At 44.3% G+C, this 15895-nt stretch overlaps 1 protein-coding gene across 8 annotated transcripts in view; it reads right to left on the bottom strand.

The window, feature by feature from the left end:
* LOC134349176 (prolyl 4-hydroxylase subunit alpha-2-like) overlaps window positions 1-15595 on the bottom strand; it is a 157878-nt gene extending 142283 nt beyond the window's left edge. For 6 of the 8 annotated variants that reach the window (XM_063053117.1, XM_063053121.1, XM_063053116.1 and 3 more), the window contains exon 1: window positions 15134-15230. In XM_063053117.1, the coding sequence (XP_062909187.1) occupies window positions 15134-15144 (11 nt within the window). In that variant the 5' untranslated portion in view covers window positions 15145-15230. Of the gene's footprint in view, window positions 1-15133; window positions 15231-15488 lie in introns of those variants that run through there. The other 2 variants (XM_063053118.1, XM_063053123.1) reach the window with 2 other exon arrangements.
* Between the last annotated feature and the right edge of the window lie 300 nt (window positions 15596-15895).

Genomic DNA, 15895 nt, shown 5'->3' with positions numbered 1-15895 from the left:
TAAAATTGTAAAATATTTGTTTCCAATCCACTTCAAGAAACTCATCTAGAATGGTTCCACTAAATAGCAGAAATGTAGTTTTCTTCCATTGCAGACAAACTTCTGATTGTAACAGCTATTTAACAGGTGTTTTAGGACAACTTTGCTGACCCTCATATAGACAATGTCATTTATAAGTTACACAACCAGTATGACAGGGTTTACTGATTGTTCATTCATCCACCTCTGCTCTCAAAGTGATGACTTGGTGCAGAAATAACAGCACATTCCTCAACAAATGGGAATTTAACCCTTGATCCATTCTGAATGGCAGTTGCTTTCCAACCCAAATTAGTCAGGAGATTTTCCTCGCAGAAGCAAAGTGTAAAACATTAAATCTAAGTCAAGGAATTTAAGTCAAAAAAGTTACTTTAAATTGCACCTCCTCTGTGGACACTTCCATCAGGGTGGAAGCCAGTAATTATTTTTCCAGACATATAAATTTTGTTTGCCTCATCGTGCTTCATCTACACACATGGAAATTTACTGATAAAATCATAACATCCAATTCAGACAAACTGTACTTATTCACCAAAACAGCGGAAACATCAGCAAAGTACATACAGAGTCACAAAATCACAGTAATATATTAAAGCACCACAAATAAGCAACTTTAAATGGATTAACGTGGATGACTTTCACCATATATTTTATTTTTAATGCGCGTGTCAAGGAAACAGCCAGATCTATCCCACGTACTAATTGCTGCTTTTGAAGGCAAGTCTTTGGGATGAATTCTTAAGCCTTGTTCCTTTTCAAGTCTTTGAACTCCTTCACCCCTGAACACATTTTAGCTCTGTTGGAATGAATTTCAACAGCAACACACACACAAAATGCTGGAGGAACTCAACAATTTATCTATGATGGGAAATAAAGAGCTGACATTTCCGGCTGAGAACTTTCATCTGGATGAATTTCATCTTTGACCTTGAGCACCAATGGAAATACTGGGCTCTGGTTACATTGTTTTACTGAAGCCAACCACCAAACATGCTGAAGTATCTTCTATCATCAGCCAATATTCCTGAGTGTACAAGAGAGCACATGTGAGACAGCAAGCTTTATCAGTGGCCTAAAGAGGCAAAGTGCTGAAGATGCCAGGCTATAGACTCTCCTACTATCAAACTGGGGCTACAGACTAGAGACAGATTAGAGACACAACACCTTATATTCCAATAGTCTCCAAGCTAGGCATCAACCTCAATTTCTATAACATCTGGTAATCACACCCCCTCTGTCTCCCCCTCCACTCCCACCCTACCTTTTGTTTTCCATTATCCCTTTGGCCCCTCTACCTTCTATCTTTCCCCTCCCCACCCTCACAACCTGTCATCACCCACATCTTTTTCCCTCTGTTACCCCACCTACTTCCCTTTACTCCATGTTCTATCACATTCCATCTTGCTTAGCCCTTTGCCTCTTCCACCTATCACCTCCCAATTCTCACACAACTCCATCTACCTTACCTTCCTTCACCTTGTTACCTGTCATCCGTCACCCACAAGCACATGATCCTTCCCCCCCCCCAATCCCCCCACTCTTTTATTCTAGCATCTGCCCTCTTTTTCTCCAGTCTTGGACCTCAGCCCAAAACGTTGACTATTCATTTCCCGTCCATAGTTGCTGCCTGAGCTGCTGAGTTCCTCCAATATTTTGTGTGAATTGCTCTAGATTTTCAGCATCTGCAGTGCCTCTTGTGGCTCAGTCTTCACAGCTTATTTGGGAGTTTGAGGTTCATGGCTGAAACACTTACTGACCACACCAGTATGTTAATTTTTTTTAGAACAGTTTGAGTAAAAGAAGCGCCAAAGAATTGGGACTGAGCAGCTTACATGGATTGAGAGATGTGATTGATACACTATCTATAAATTCGCCAATGACACCACTAGTATTGATAGAATCTTAGACAGCGACAAGTGGTGCTATAACAACAACCTCAAGCTCAAGACCAGCAAGCCCAAGAAATTGACTGAGTGGACTTCATGAAGGGAAAGTTTGGAGAACACATATCAGTCCTCATTGAGGGGTCAGTGGAGGAAAGGGTGAGAAGGTTCAAGTTCCTGAGCATCAACATCTCAGAGGATCAACACTGGACCCAACATATCGACGCATTCACAAAGTTCGTTAGGGGATGGCTAAGATTTGCAATGCCAAAGACACTTGAAAGTTTTGATAAATGTTTGGTGGAGGGCATCCTGATTGTTTGCAGTACAGCTTGGTAGGCAAGCTGCAAGAAAGGGTACACAAGAGATTTACGAGAATGTTCCCTGGACTCAGGGGCCTGAATTATAGACAGAGGTTGGCCATGCTGGATCTTTATTCCCTGGAGGTTACGAGAATAAGAGGTGACCTCATAGCATAGGAGAATAATAAGACATATGGATAGGATAGATGGTCATGGTCTTATCCCCAGGGTTGGTATTCCAAAACAAGCTCGTTTACAAGAAGGGAAAGACTTCAGAGAGACCTGAAAGGTAACTTCTTTGCCCAGAGGATAATGAATACCAGTAATGGGCTGCCAGAGGAAGTGGTTGAGGAGGATACAATTGCAACATTTGGATAGGTACATGGAGGGCAAAGGCTTTGCGGGTTATGGACAACCGCGGCTAACAGGGAGAATGCTGTAGTTGTCATAGGCCAGAAGGGCCTGATTCCATGTTGCCTTTCTCTATGACTGTGATACCAATGCGCAGGATTGCAAAAGGCTACACAGCCCTCCTCATCATCAAGGCCATCTTCAGGAAGCAGTGCCTGGAGCAGGTGGTTTCCTTCACCTAGGACCCTCAGCATCCGGAACATGCCCTCTTCTCATTACAACCATCAGGTAGGAGCTACAGGAGCCTGTAAGACTACACTAAAAAAATCCAAAACAGCATCTTCCCCTCTGCTATCAAACCTCTGAACAGTCTAGGAGTAATACCTAGCTTGTTTTTTTTTAAACACTATATTTCATAATTTATAGTAACTTTATGTCTCTGTACTGTACTGCTGCTGCAAAACAACAGATTTCATGTAATCTGAGTCAGGGATCATGATTCCAATTCTGCCCAGACAAGAACCACCAGGCACTGAGTACTGATTGAACTGAAGTTAAGGCTCCAGTGCTGTCACCACCTCCTACCCGAGCCAGAGGTTGGAGATGATCCTCATGTTCTGACCAGGGCAGCTGACTTGCTTCTATCAACTTAGTAAAGTCACAAGCAACAGGAGTGCTACAAAAACCCTTCAGAGTGGATTAATTCCCTCTTCTCCAGGCATCAATGATCTACTCAATTCCCTTCTGATTCATGTCTGTCTTTGGGAAACACAGATCAGATCCAAATTTAAACAAACAGGGTTGGTTACAGATAAATATGGTCGTTATTGAACCACCCCGTAGATCAGGGGCTCCCAACCTTTTTTTATGCCACAGAGCCTTACCATTAACTGGGGGGGTCTGTGCACCCCCTGGTTGGAAACCCCTGCCATAGATGACATAGTAGCGTAGTGGTTAGCACAACGCTTTATAGAACCAGTGTCACAAATTCAACTCCTGGCACTGTCTGTGAGGAGTTTGTACGTTCTCCCCGTGACGGCGTTGGTTTCCTGTGGGTGCTCCAGTTTCCTCCCACAGTCCAAAGATGTACCACTTGGTAGGTTAATTGGTCATTGTAAATTGTACCATAATTAGGCTAGGGTTAAGGCGGGGGCTGCTGGGCAGCATGGCTCAAACGGCCAGAGGGGCCTACGCCATGCTGGATCTCAATAAATTAAAAAAAATGATTCCCAAATGGAATCCAAGGTAATGGAAAGTGATCTGAGAAATTCCCATTGGAGTCATTACCAATAGTTCACTCTGCACCCTCCCACACCCTCTCCAATCATTCCCCAAGTACCCAGCATGTCCTGATTGATCACTCGAACACACTTGGCCAATCCTCCATGACCAATTACGAGAACGATACAGACTATCCCCATCCCAACCCTCCCATTGCTCCCACCCCAACCCCCACAACCCATAATCCCACCAAAGCCAGCATTTTTCCCCAGAAAGGTTGTTGCAATCATAGATCATGTCTGTAAACAGTGATCAGATCCTGGAAGTGGCCATGCGCTGACTATTTCAAACCTATTGTACAGTGAGCCATAAATATGTCAGTTACTAACGAATTCAATAAGAAGAAATGCCTGGAGTGGGAAAGTGCTCAGAATGTGCAATTTATTACTACATTGTCTACAATGGAACAAGGCTTATCACAGAGTTGCTGAAGCAAATAGCACAAAAGCATTAAAGGGAGAGCTTGAGATTAAGGTGGGAGAAATAGGCTAGGCTATCTGAAGTAGGCAAGGAGAAAACCATTACACACAACTATCATTGTCTGAGGGGTTGAACAGTCTGTCTCAATGCTGGTAAAAACGTAAGGCAATATGTCTATGAAATGTTCTGCAATTTGATGTAGCTGTTCGAGTGGAACAAAGCTTATTCTTTGCCAGCTAGTGAAGTACCTTTAGAAATAAAAGACAAATCTTTTAATTGTGATATTGTAAGGGATTATTTGAAAAATTGAATAATTCTTACGGCACAGTAGTGTCACAGTTAGCGCACTGCTTCACAGTGCCAGCGATCAGAAGATCAGGGTTCAATTCCTGCTGCTGCCTGTAAGGAGTTTGTACGTTCTCCCCGTGACCATGTGGAGTTCGCACGTTCTCCCCATGAGATTGGAGAGAAGTACAGGGGGGATATGCCAGAGGCAAGTCTCTTTACTCAGAGGGTAGTGGTGGAGACAGACACATTAGGGACATTTAAGAAACTCTTAGAGAGGCACATGGATGTAAGAAAAATGGAGGGCTATGTTGGAAGAAAGACCTTAGAGTCGGTTAACAGATTAGCACAACATTGTGGGCCAAAGGGTCTGTACTGTGCTGTAGTGTTCTATATTTTATGTCCTATGTTCAAAGTTTAAAGTCAATTTCTTATCAAAGTCCACAGAAGTTACCATTTTCTACCCTGAGATTCTTTTTCTTGTGGGCATTCACAGTGATTATTCTATCAATCCAAATCCATTAATTCCATCTAATACATGTGACCATACATGCTGCACTGATCTAAACTAACAGTAACCAATGATTATCATTCATTTTGCAGTAATTATAATCCAACCAAACCAGTGGGAAGCTACTAAGGTTGTATTTACCTCCACAATACATCTGGTTCTGGACTGTTCCTTTCTGCACATTTGACCCTGCGTTTGTGATCAATTTATAAACTATCTGTAAAATAAATCTGTAATTCAGTGATGCAGAGCGGAGTCAGGACTTCCAGCCCTTCGAGCCACACCACCCCATCAGCCCCTGACAAACCCGATTAACCCTAACCTAATGACGGGACAATTTACAGTGACCACCCAGCCTACCCAGTACATCCTTGGATGTGTGGGAAGAAACCGGAGGGCCCGGAGAAAACCCACGCATTCCAGGGGGGAGGACTTGCAGGGGCTTCTTCCAGAACGGCAGCGCAATTGAACTCCGAACTCCCAAATGCCCCGGGCTGTATCAGCGACGCGCCAATCTCCACGCCACCGAGGCACATCAACATTCCTCCTATCGCTGTCAGTGCCCCATGACCAGTGAGCAGGTTAAAACGAAATAATTTACGAGATCCGCCCATTTGCATTGCTGACACCGAATCGTGTGCAAACACAGCTGATTCTGCCGCAAGTTCCTGTTGACAGTGATGTCACCAACAAGCTCACTCAGGTCCATCTGAGAAGAACATAGGCTATTGCACTGAACAGAGCTGAGGGAGAGCCGTATTTTTTCAGATGAAGAGTTAAAGGAATCTGGCAGCTGCCGCCTCTCCACGCCAATATTTTTACAAGATTGCTTTAAATATCCTGTTCCAATTTTACTTCTCGACCACCATGACGAAAACAACCTGACTGAAAAAAGTTGGACACAAGATGCTGGAGCCTTACACACAATGTACTGGAGGAGCTCAACAGGTCAGGCAACAACTATGGATAGGAATGAACAGTCGAAGTTTCAGGCTGAGACCTGTCATCGGGAGGAAGAAGACAGAATAAGAAGGTGGGGGGTGGGGGGAGGAAGAAGCACAAGGTGGCAGGTGGAAGGTGAAACTGGGAGACGGGAGGGGTTGAGGTAAAGAGCTGGGAAGCTGATTGGTAGAAGAGATAAAAGGCTGGAGAAGGGAGAATCTGAGAGGAGAGGACAGAAGACCATGGAAGAAAGGGGAGGGGGAGGAGGACCAGAGGGAGCTGACAGACTGAAAAGAAAGTCCTGATAAAGGTTCTTGGCCCAAAATGTCGACTGTTTATTCATTTCTATAAATATCTGGCCTGCTGAGTTCCTCCAGTGTTTTGTGTTTGCTGCACTGAATTTCCAGCATCAGCAGAATGTCATAAACATGAGAAAGTCTACAGATGTTGAAAATCCAAACGACACCAACAAAATGCAGGTCAGGCAGCATCTACAGAAATGAATATACAGTCAACATTTCGGGCCGAGACCCTCCTTCGGGACTGCAAAGGAAGGGGGAAGACACTAGAATAAAAAAATGGAGGAAGGGGAAGGAGGATAGCTAGAAAATGATAGATGAAGTCAAGTGGGTGGGAAAGGTAAAGGGCTGGAGAGGAAGGAATCTGATAGGAGAGGAGAGTGGACCATAGGAGAAAGGGAAGGAGGATGGGACCCATGGGGAAGTGACAGACAGACGAGAAGAGGTAAAAAGCCAATAAGTCTTGTGTTTCTGACCTGGCTCACATCTTGTTGCTCCTTGAGGAAATTTAATATGCAAATTTTGGCTACTGGACTTTCCAATTCATTGCATTTTAAAGTAGCCTTCTCTGGCTGCAAACACCTTGGAATGCTGTATGTTTTTGAAAGGCGCTGTGCAACTGTGAACTTTTCCCTCAGTTGACAAGGTGATTTCAAAGCAGAAAAATAAACTGAGAGAAGGTATTTGCACATAAGACCATAAAACATAGGAGCAGAATTAGGCCTTTTGGCCCATCGAGTCTGTTCTGTCATTACATCATGGCTGATTTATTTTCCCCTTAACCCCATTCTCCTGCCTTCTCCCTGTAATTTTTAATGCCCTTACTAATTAAGAACCTATCAACCTCTTGCTTTAAATATACCCAATGCCGGCCTCCACAGCTATCTGTTTCAATAAATTCCACAGATTCACCGCTCTCTGTCTAAAGAAATTCTTCCTCATCACTGTTCTAAATGGATGTCCGTCTCATCTGAGGCTGTGCCCTCTGGTCCTAGCTCCCTCACCTAAAGAAATATCCTCTCCACACCCACTCTACCTAAACTTACAATATTCAAAAGTTTCAATGAGATCTACCCCCCCCCCCACCCCCATTCTTCTGAACTTCAGCAAGTAGCGGCCTGGAGTCATCAAACACAACAGTCTCAGAATTCCTCCAAGCAGTGTGAACTATGTATGTAACAGAAACATACTGTAACCCCCACCTCTCCAACAAGGTTGTGCCATAACATTACATCAATCCTCAGAAACGTTTTACGGTGATTATTAAAAAAATTATTCAACTGCTGTTTACTGGAGTTGTTGCCTTGTTGGCTCAGCAGCTGCACCTAATCTGTTGAGTCTTGCCTTGTTTCCAGATTGTTCTTCAGATGCCACATCTCTCCAGCTCTTGGCACAGTTATCGATACTCCGCTGCAATCAGTTCCAGGGCTGCTCTGAGCAGCAGTTTCTTTTCAAAGGCCTCATAACATTAGCTCATTTGGTTGTAACAGCCAGCTTTACTGCAGGGTCTACTCATAGAACGTGACTTTCCACTCAACTGTCCTACAATTTGGTTTCAGATTCAGATGTGCATCAAGATATACAGTGAAGAGTGTCGTCTGCATTAACACCCAGCACAACCTAACGATGTGCTGGGGTCAGCCCACAAGTATTACCACACAGCTATTTTTTTGCCAAACACGCAGCTTTACAACGCTGTTCTCAGTATTTTGTTGTATTTACACAGTTTGTCTTTAGCGCATTAGTTGTCTGTCAGTCTTTAAGTGTAGTTTTTCACTGATTCTATTGTATTTATCTGTTCTGCTGTGAATGCCTGCAAGAAAATGAATCTCAGGGTAGTTTATGGTGACATGTACTGTACATACTTCAATAATAAATTCACATTGAATTTTGACGGGAGCTTCTTCAAACTACATGGCTATATTAATCTATACTCCAAGCCTACCTTGTAACTCTGTGGAAATATGCAGTCCTTCATGCTATGGACACAAAATGGCCACTTTGGTCACGTGCCAGGCGGAAGACCAGAAGGCAAAGCTCAAAGTGTCAAGATCCGTTTTGCAGTTTGCCAAGTGACTGAGACGGGCTAGAGGCATGGGAAGAGAATGTGAAAGACCACAGCCTGACTGATGACAACTGCAATGTAGGAAATCTGTTTCCTATCTGACTGTGGGTGATCTGCTCCCTATCTCTCCCCTGTCAAGGTCTGGAAGTCTGGGGCAGAGGCTGGAGGTTGTAAGCCTGATGTCGGATAGCTTGAGGGTCCGCAGCCAAGGACTAGAGTCCCCGATGCAGCCTGTCCTGGGAATGGAGGGGTCTGTGTGTATGACGGGGTGGGAGGATGGGAAGGGCACTTGTTTTGCTGTTATTGGCGTTGCTGGTTGTGTCACTTTGTATTGTATCTCGTGCCGTTATTTTGAACATTGTGGGCGTACTATGTGAACACAAGAGATTCTGCAGATGCTGGAAATCCAAAGTAACACACACAAAATGCAGGAGGAGCTCAGCAGATCTATGAAAAGGAGCGAACAGCTGACATTTCGGGCAGAGACCCTTCATCAGGACTGGAAAGGAAGAGAGAAGAAGCTGGGAGGGGGAGGGGGAGGAGTACAAGCTGGCAATGTGATAGGTGAACACAGGAGAATTTGCAGATGATGAAAATCAGAGTAGCGGACACAAAATGCTGGAGGAACTCTGCAGGTCAGGCAGAATCTATGGAAAGGACGAAACAATCACTGTTACTGGCTGAGACTGTGTTGGTGCCAGGATGTGCGCCGACACTTGCGGGCTTGCCTCCTGCGCATCCTTGGTTGACAATGTAAATGACACATTTCACTGTACATTTCCATGTACAAACAAATCTCAGTCTGATTAGGTAACACTTTTGCCTTTCAACACCCTCCCCAGGAAACAACATAACTTGATACTCCCAACATTTGAGGAATGATTGTGCAACTAAGAGATGTAGAAGATGTAGATGACGATTGTAGAAGATGCTCAAAAAAAATTCCCTCCAAAGTGGGCATAAATAATCCCATGACGCCCTGGTCGATCTTTAAACCCATGAAGAAGATTTGTTAGTGATCGTGACATGTGAATTGGCTGCTATTTATCACTAGAATGACTGCACTTCTAAGATAATTAACTGAAGCATCCCCAGCAGTTCAAACCTCATGATTCACCAATAACAGGAACAATTCGTATGAAAGAGACGAAGTCCCTTCATCATTTTAAGAAAGCTAATTCTATGTCTGAAAGGTACTTCCTGTGTTCCAGAACAGGTAAAATTTCCAGCATTCCCAGTCCGCCCAATGGAAACATGCAGGAATGGCTCTGTTGCCATAGCTATGTCTCAACACCGGCATCCATGAAATGGGAAGGAATCTGACTGAGGAAAGTTAAATCTAGAATGGCATTTAATAAAATGGCACTGTCACATTCACAGGCCTGAATGGGAGAACATCATTGTACTATAAGGATGAACGGTACGACAACAGCATCTAACTCAACATTAACATAACTCAGCATTTGACAAGGTTCCACACGGTAGGCTTATTCATAAAGTCAGAAGGCATGGGATCCAGGGAAGTTTGGTCAGGTGGATTCAGAACTGGCCTGCCTGCAGAAGGCAGAGGGTCGTGGTGGAGGGAGTACATTCAGAGTGGAGGATTGTGACTAGTGGTGTCCCAAAAGGATCTGTTCTGGGACCTCTACTTTTCGTGATTTTTATTAACGACCTGGATGTGGGGGTAGAAGGGTGGGTTGGCAAGTTTGCAGACGACACAAAGGTTGGTGGTGTTGTAGATAGTGTAGAGGATTGTCAAAGATTGCAGAGAGACATTGATAGGACGCAGAAGTGGGCTGAGAAGTGGCAGATGGCGTTCAACCCGGAGAAGTGTGAGGTGGTACACTTCGGAAGGACAAACTCCAAGGCAGAGTACAAAGTAAATGGCAGGATACTTGGTCGTGTGGAGGAGCAGAGGGATCTGGAGGTACATGTCCACAGATCCCTGAAAGTTGCCTTACAGGTGGATAGGGTAGATAAGAAAGCTTATGGGATGTTAGCTTTCATAAGTCGAGGGATAGAGTTTAAGAGTCGTGATGTAATGATGCAGCTCTGTAAAACTCTGGTTAGGCCACACTTGGAGTACTGTGTCCAGTTCTGGTCACGTCACTATAGGAAGGATGTGGAAGCATTGGAAAGGGTACAGAGGAGATTTACCAGGATGCTGCCTGGTTTAGAAAGTATGCATTATGATCAGAGATTAAGGGAGCTAGGGCTTTACTCTTTGGAGAGAAGGAGGATGAGAGGAGACATGATAGAGGTGTACAAGATAATAAGAGGAATAGATAGAGTAGATAGCCAGCGCCTCTTCCCCAGGGCACCACTTCTCAATACAAGAGGACATGGCTTTAAGGTAAGGGGTGGGAAGTTCAAGGGGGATATTAGAGGAAGGTTTTTTACTCAGAGAGTGGTTGGTGCATGGAATGCACTGCCTGAGTCAGTGGTGGAGGCAGATACACTAGTGAAGTTTAAGAGACTACTAGACAGGTGTATGGAGGAATTTAAGGTGGGGGGTTATATGGGAGGCAGGGTTTGAGGGTTGGCACAACATTGTGGGCCGAAGGGCCTGTACTGTGCTGTACTATTCTATGTTGTATGTTCTATGTTCTATTAGCAAAACCAAAGAGTTGATTATTGCCTACAGGAGGAGAAAACCAGTCCTCATCTGGGGATCAGAGGCGGAGAGGGACATTAACTTTAAATTCCTTAGCATTATCATTTCCGAGGATCTGTCCTGGTCCAGCACATTCTTGCCATTACAAAGAAGGCAAGGCAGCACCTCTATTTGCTTAGAGGTTTGCGAAGATTCGGCATGTCATCTCAACCTTTGAGAAACACAATGGAGAGTATATTGACTGGTTGCATCACTGCCTGGTATGGGAAACATCAATGCTCTTGAGCTGAAAAGCCTGAAAAAAGCAGTGGATGCAGTCCAGTCCATCACAGATAAAGCCCTGCCTGCCCCATTGAGCACAAATACAAGAAGTGCTGTTACAGGGAAGTAGCATCCATCATCAAGCCCCTTCCCCACTGCCCAGGCCGTGCTTTCTTCTTGCTTTTGCCATCAGGAAGTATGTACTGCCTTTATTCCCACACCACCAGATTCAGGAAATGTTAATAGCCCTTAACCATTAAGCTCCTGAACCACACGGATAACTCACCCCAACACTGAACTAATTTTATGAGCTATGGACTCACTTTCAGGGATTCTACAACAATGTTATGATGTTGTTTTTCTCTTTGAACTTGCACAATTTGTTGTCTTGTGCACATCGGCTGGTTGTCCATCTTTGTCCAAAATCTCCAAGAGCTTTGAACATTGTACATTCAAAGATTAGTTTTTTTCCAATTGCCTTGCAGACATAAATTTTCAGGTGAAGCTATTTTTTATTTTATTTTGTATTGCCCTGCACTGCTGCCACAAAATGACAAATTTTACAGCATATATCAGTGATAATAAACCTGATTCTGATTTTCTGTAACACCATGTGGAGCCGCCACTGCATGCATAAAGAAATACAAGTTGAAAAAACCTGTATATAGTAACTTTTTCTCCCCTGTTTCTGAATGAGTTTACTTATTTATTTATTTGTTTGTTTTATTTGGAGGTAAGCACAAAACAGGCCCTTCCGGCCCTTCGAGCCACACTGCCCAGCAACCCATCTATTTAACCCTAGCCTAATCACAGGACAATTTACGAAGACCAACTAACCTATAACCGGTTTGCCTTTGGGTTGTGGGAAGAAACCAGAGCACCCAGAGGAAACCTATGCGGTTCATGGGGAGGATGTACAAACTCCTTACAGTCAGCGCCAGAACTAAACTCCAAACTCCAGAACGCCCTGAGCTGTAACAGCACCACACTAATCACTACGCTACAGTGACGCCCTAGTCTCAGATTTCTTCTTTTTTTTGTTCGCAATTTGCAAATACTGTAATGGTGAATTTTCACTATCAGGACTGGTGTAACACCGAGGTCACCTATATTTTCTATAATGAGCAGTTGCGAAGGAGACATACAAATCTGCAGATTCTCTCAACTTCTACTTGGTTTGAAACTTTTGTTATGTATTCATTTCTTAGCCACTCTGTTACATTGCTACCATTCAAGTCTGATTCTGAAGCATCTGTACAACCCCTGGCTTATTACTGGAATGGGCACTTCCCGCAATACACTACACACCCTGGACTCTCTCGATTTAAGTCACCTATAACAACTTGTGGGCCCTACCCAGCATCTGATTGAGTTTTAGATCCTGACCTTCTCTCCCCTGTATAATGTCACATACCTCCACAACCCAACTCCTCATTCCCCAACTCCAAACGTCATCAGCCTCTGTTCCAAATGTTTACTTATCTCTTTAGAAATACAGCATGGTACTAGGCCCTTCCAGCCCAATGAACCCGTGCCGGCGATGACCAATTCATCCACTAACCTGTTCACCTTTGGAATGTGGGAGAAAACCAGAGCACCTGGGGAAACCTCCGCAGTCATGGGCAGAACTTACAAACTCCTTGCAGACAGGAGCGGGAATTGAACCCAGGTCACTGGCGCTGGAATAGTGTTACACTAACTCATCAGCTATCGTGCCACCCTACCTGTGGGCATATAACCATTTCCAAAACTGGTTTATTTTGGCCTTGTTTTAATCACTGAGGTTACAACATGTGGAATGCTTTGAATAAAGAAAGCTTTAATGCCACAGAGTTTACACTGTGAGGACATATCTAACCCTGCTGATAAATGCTAATATTATTCTCCATGTACCTCTTTCCAGCCTGCTTCATTTGTACTGCCTTGTTCAGCAATCCATGCTATTGACATCAAACAACTAGTCAAAGCACAGCGCAGGACTTCTCTTAAGAATTACATGCAAAGCCTTGTATCCTCTGGGGCCAGGAGCAAAAAGTACTTACACTTCAAAGAAGGCAGGTTGCCCAGAAATTCTCTTAACAAATCAGTGCAGAGTCTACTTCAGCTGAAACGTTCTCATTTCAAAAGACTGCAACACCCTGGCACTGATGGAACCATCAGGAACTCCCTTCGATCATCAGGCTCCTGAGCTACTGTGGATAACTTCACTCACCTCAACACTGAACTGATTCCACAACCAATGGGCTCACTATCAAGGACTCTACAATCTATTTTCAATCTATTTATATATTTATTTATTTGTTGCATTTGCACAGTTTGCCTTCTTTTGCAGATTTGCTATTTGTTGTTATTTGCGTGAAGTTGTTCATGGATTCTATTGTGTTTAGTTTCATAGAAAAGTACAGCTCAGAAACAGGCCCTTCAGCCCATCTAGCCCATGCTAAGCATTTAAACTAGCTACTCCCATCAACCTGCACTGGGACCGTAGCCCTCTATATCCCTACCATCCCTGTGCCTATCCAAACTTCTGTTAAACGTGGAAATTGAACCTGCGTGCACCACTTCCACTGGCAGTTTGTTCCACACTCTCACCACCTTGAGGGAAAAAATTTCCACTCATGTTCCCTTAAACATTTCAACTTAATCCAAGAGCTCTAGTTGCAGTCTCACCCAACCTCAGTGGAGGTTTCTCTGTTCTACTGTGAAGGCCTTCGAGAAAATTATTCTTTGGATAGGATATGGTGCAATATAAGTACTTTGATAACAAACTTGCTCTCAGCTGTTCACTAATCATGTCCAAAACTTGGAGAATAACCAAGATACTTCCAAGTGTGCCAATGCTTTTGTGTACATGTCTGTCCAAGTCGCCCACACTTAACAGGAGAAAAATATTCAAGATTCAAGATTGTTTGTCATTCTTCAGAACGCAAGTGTAAAAGAGAATCAAATGACTGTTACATAAGGGTTTCTGGAATTTCTGGAAGAATGCAGCAAAGAATTTGGAAAGAATTGTTCAGATCAGGGCTACAGTTGAATGCAGTGACTCCTTTTTAATTTACTATGTTCTCCCTTTTGACAACATTCAGGACTGGTTCACTTGAAGCAAGGGTTCCCAACCTTTTTGTATGCCATGGACCCCTACCATTATCCGAGCCGTCCATGGACCCCAGTCTGGGAACCCCTGACTTAAAGAGGCAACCTCAACAGCCGAAACAAACCGATCACTACAAATTAGTAACATACCCTGAACAAAGGAAACCTGGCTCCACCGTGTTGTCTCCACCCCTCACCCCCAACCCCACCCACAAAAAAAGACCTGAAATCACTGTTGATGCCAATTCGTTCAGACATCTCCTCTGTGTTGTGCAACTTTTGCTAGTCTTAACTTTAAAAACGTATGCTGGAACGGGCGAGGGGGAACGGGGCGTTGGATGAAACTCGTTGGGAAATGAGAACACTCCGGGAATGCAGACAATCTGGGTTACTCGAAGAAGTCACTGGTACAGTCTCAACGGGGCAAAGGGCTTGCCCGAGCCTGTCAGAGCGCAGCGCAAGGGGAAGGAACTCTGCTACCAGATCTGTTATTGCTTATTTGTCTTCATCCATCCACACTTCAGAACAGATGGAAAACCACACCAGACTGCAACTGGCCAAGAGCTGTCGGTCTCTGTCGCCTTGGGCTACAGTTACTCGCTATTAGAATATTAACAGCAGTCAACAAAACATATACCCCGGGCGGACATACGAACACACACGAACAATTAAAATATTTGAGCGACTATGCCTTGATAGCGGCGTTCGACTCCGCCTTCGACCATGTTATGCTGCGAGTGTTTTTAAATGCAATGATTAAACAGTCCTTGGGCTCGTAAAGACTTACACACTTCTCATTTCTTAGTTGAACGCGGGGATGGAAATAAAATCCCGAGAACATTCTGCTAGGTGACACACAGGCAAAACCAGCGGCTGACTCACTTGTCAGCAATCACTGACAAAAACGGGAAGTTACGGATGTTCTGGAAACATGCTGCGGATAAGACAGGTCCAGCGGACGGGAGAGAGAAGGATCGTGCAAGGCTATGGAACCAGATCCATTCACCGCGATCGGACTCCCTCCCTGATTTCTGACTACCAGGAAGCCCTGCCTGAGATTTCAAACAGCTGATTCTCCATCTACAGCTCTCCATTAACAAGGCTTCCCGTTCAGTCCCTCTCAGTCCACCGCTCTTCCTCACCTTCAGCCGGAATATTCCGCAGCTCTCGCCGATCTCTGACACTGTCAGGTTCCTCTTGCGCTCTGTTCCTGATTTTAAAATCTCCAGAAATCTCACTCAGCTGCCACGTGGTGTGATCCGCCTTCCAAGTGCCACATTTCTCCTAATAAATCCTTCCTCCCGATACAACTGGAAGCAGGCGCGTTTCGTAGGCGTCTGCAGCGAGGTGCTGGGGAACTCAGCCTGTCGGACAGCATCTGTGGAGGGAGATGGGCAGCCGACATTTCCGGTCGAGACCCTTCATATGAGCATCCAAAGCAAATTTATTACCTAAGTATGCGCAGTATATATCACTACACACTACCGTGAAATTCATTTTCTTGCAGGCATTCACAATAAAGCAAAGAAATACAACCGAATCAGTGAAA

The sequence above is a fragment of the Mobula hypostoma genome, chromosome 7 (assembly GCF_963921235.1).
Source record: "Mobula hypostoma chromosome 7, sMobHyp1.1, whole genome shotgun sequence".
Taxonomy (NCBI): domain Eukaryota; kingdom Metazoa; phylum Chordata; class Chondrichthyes; order Myliobatiformes; family Myliobatidae; genus Mobula; species Mobula hypostoma.
Note: the sequence above shows the minus strand (reverse complement) of the source record. Positions and strands in the feature narration are given on the sequence as shown.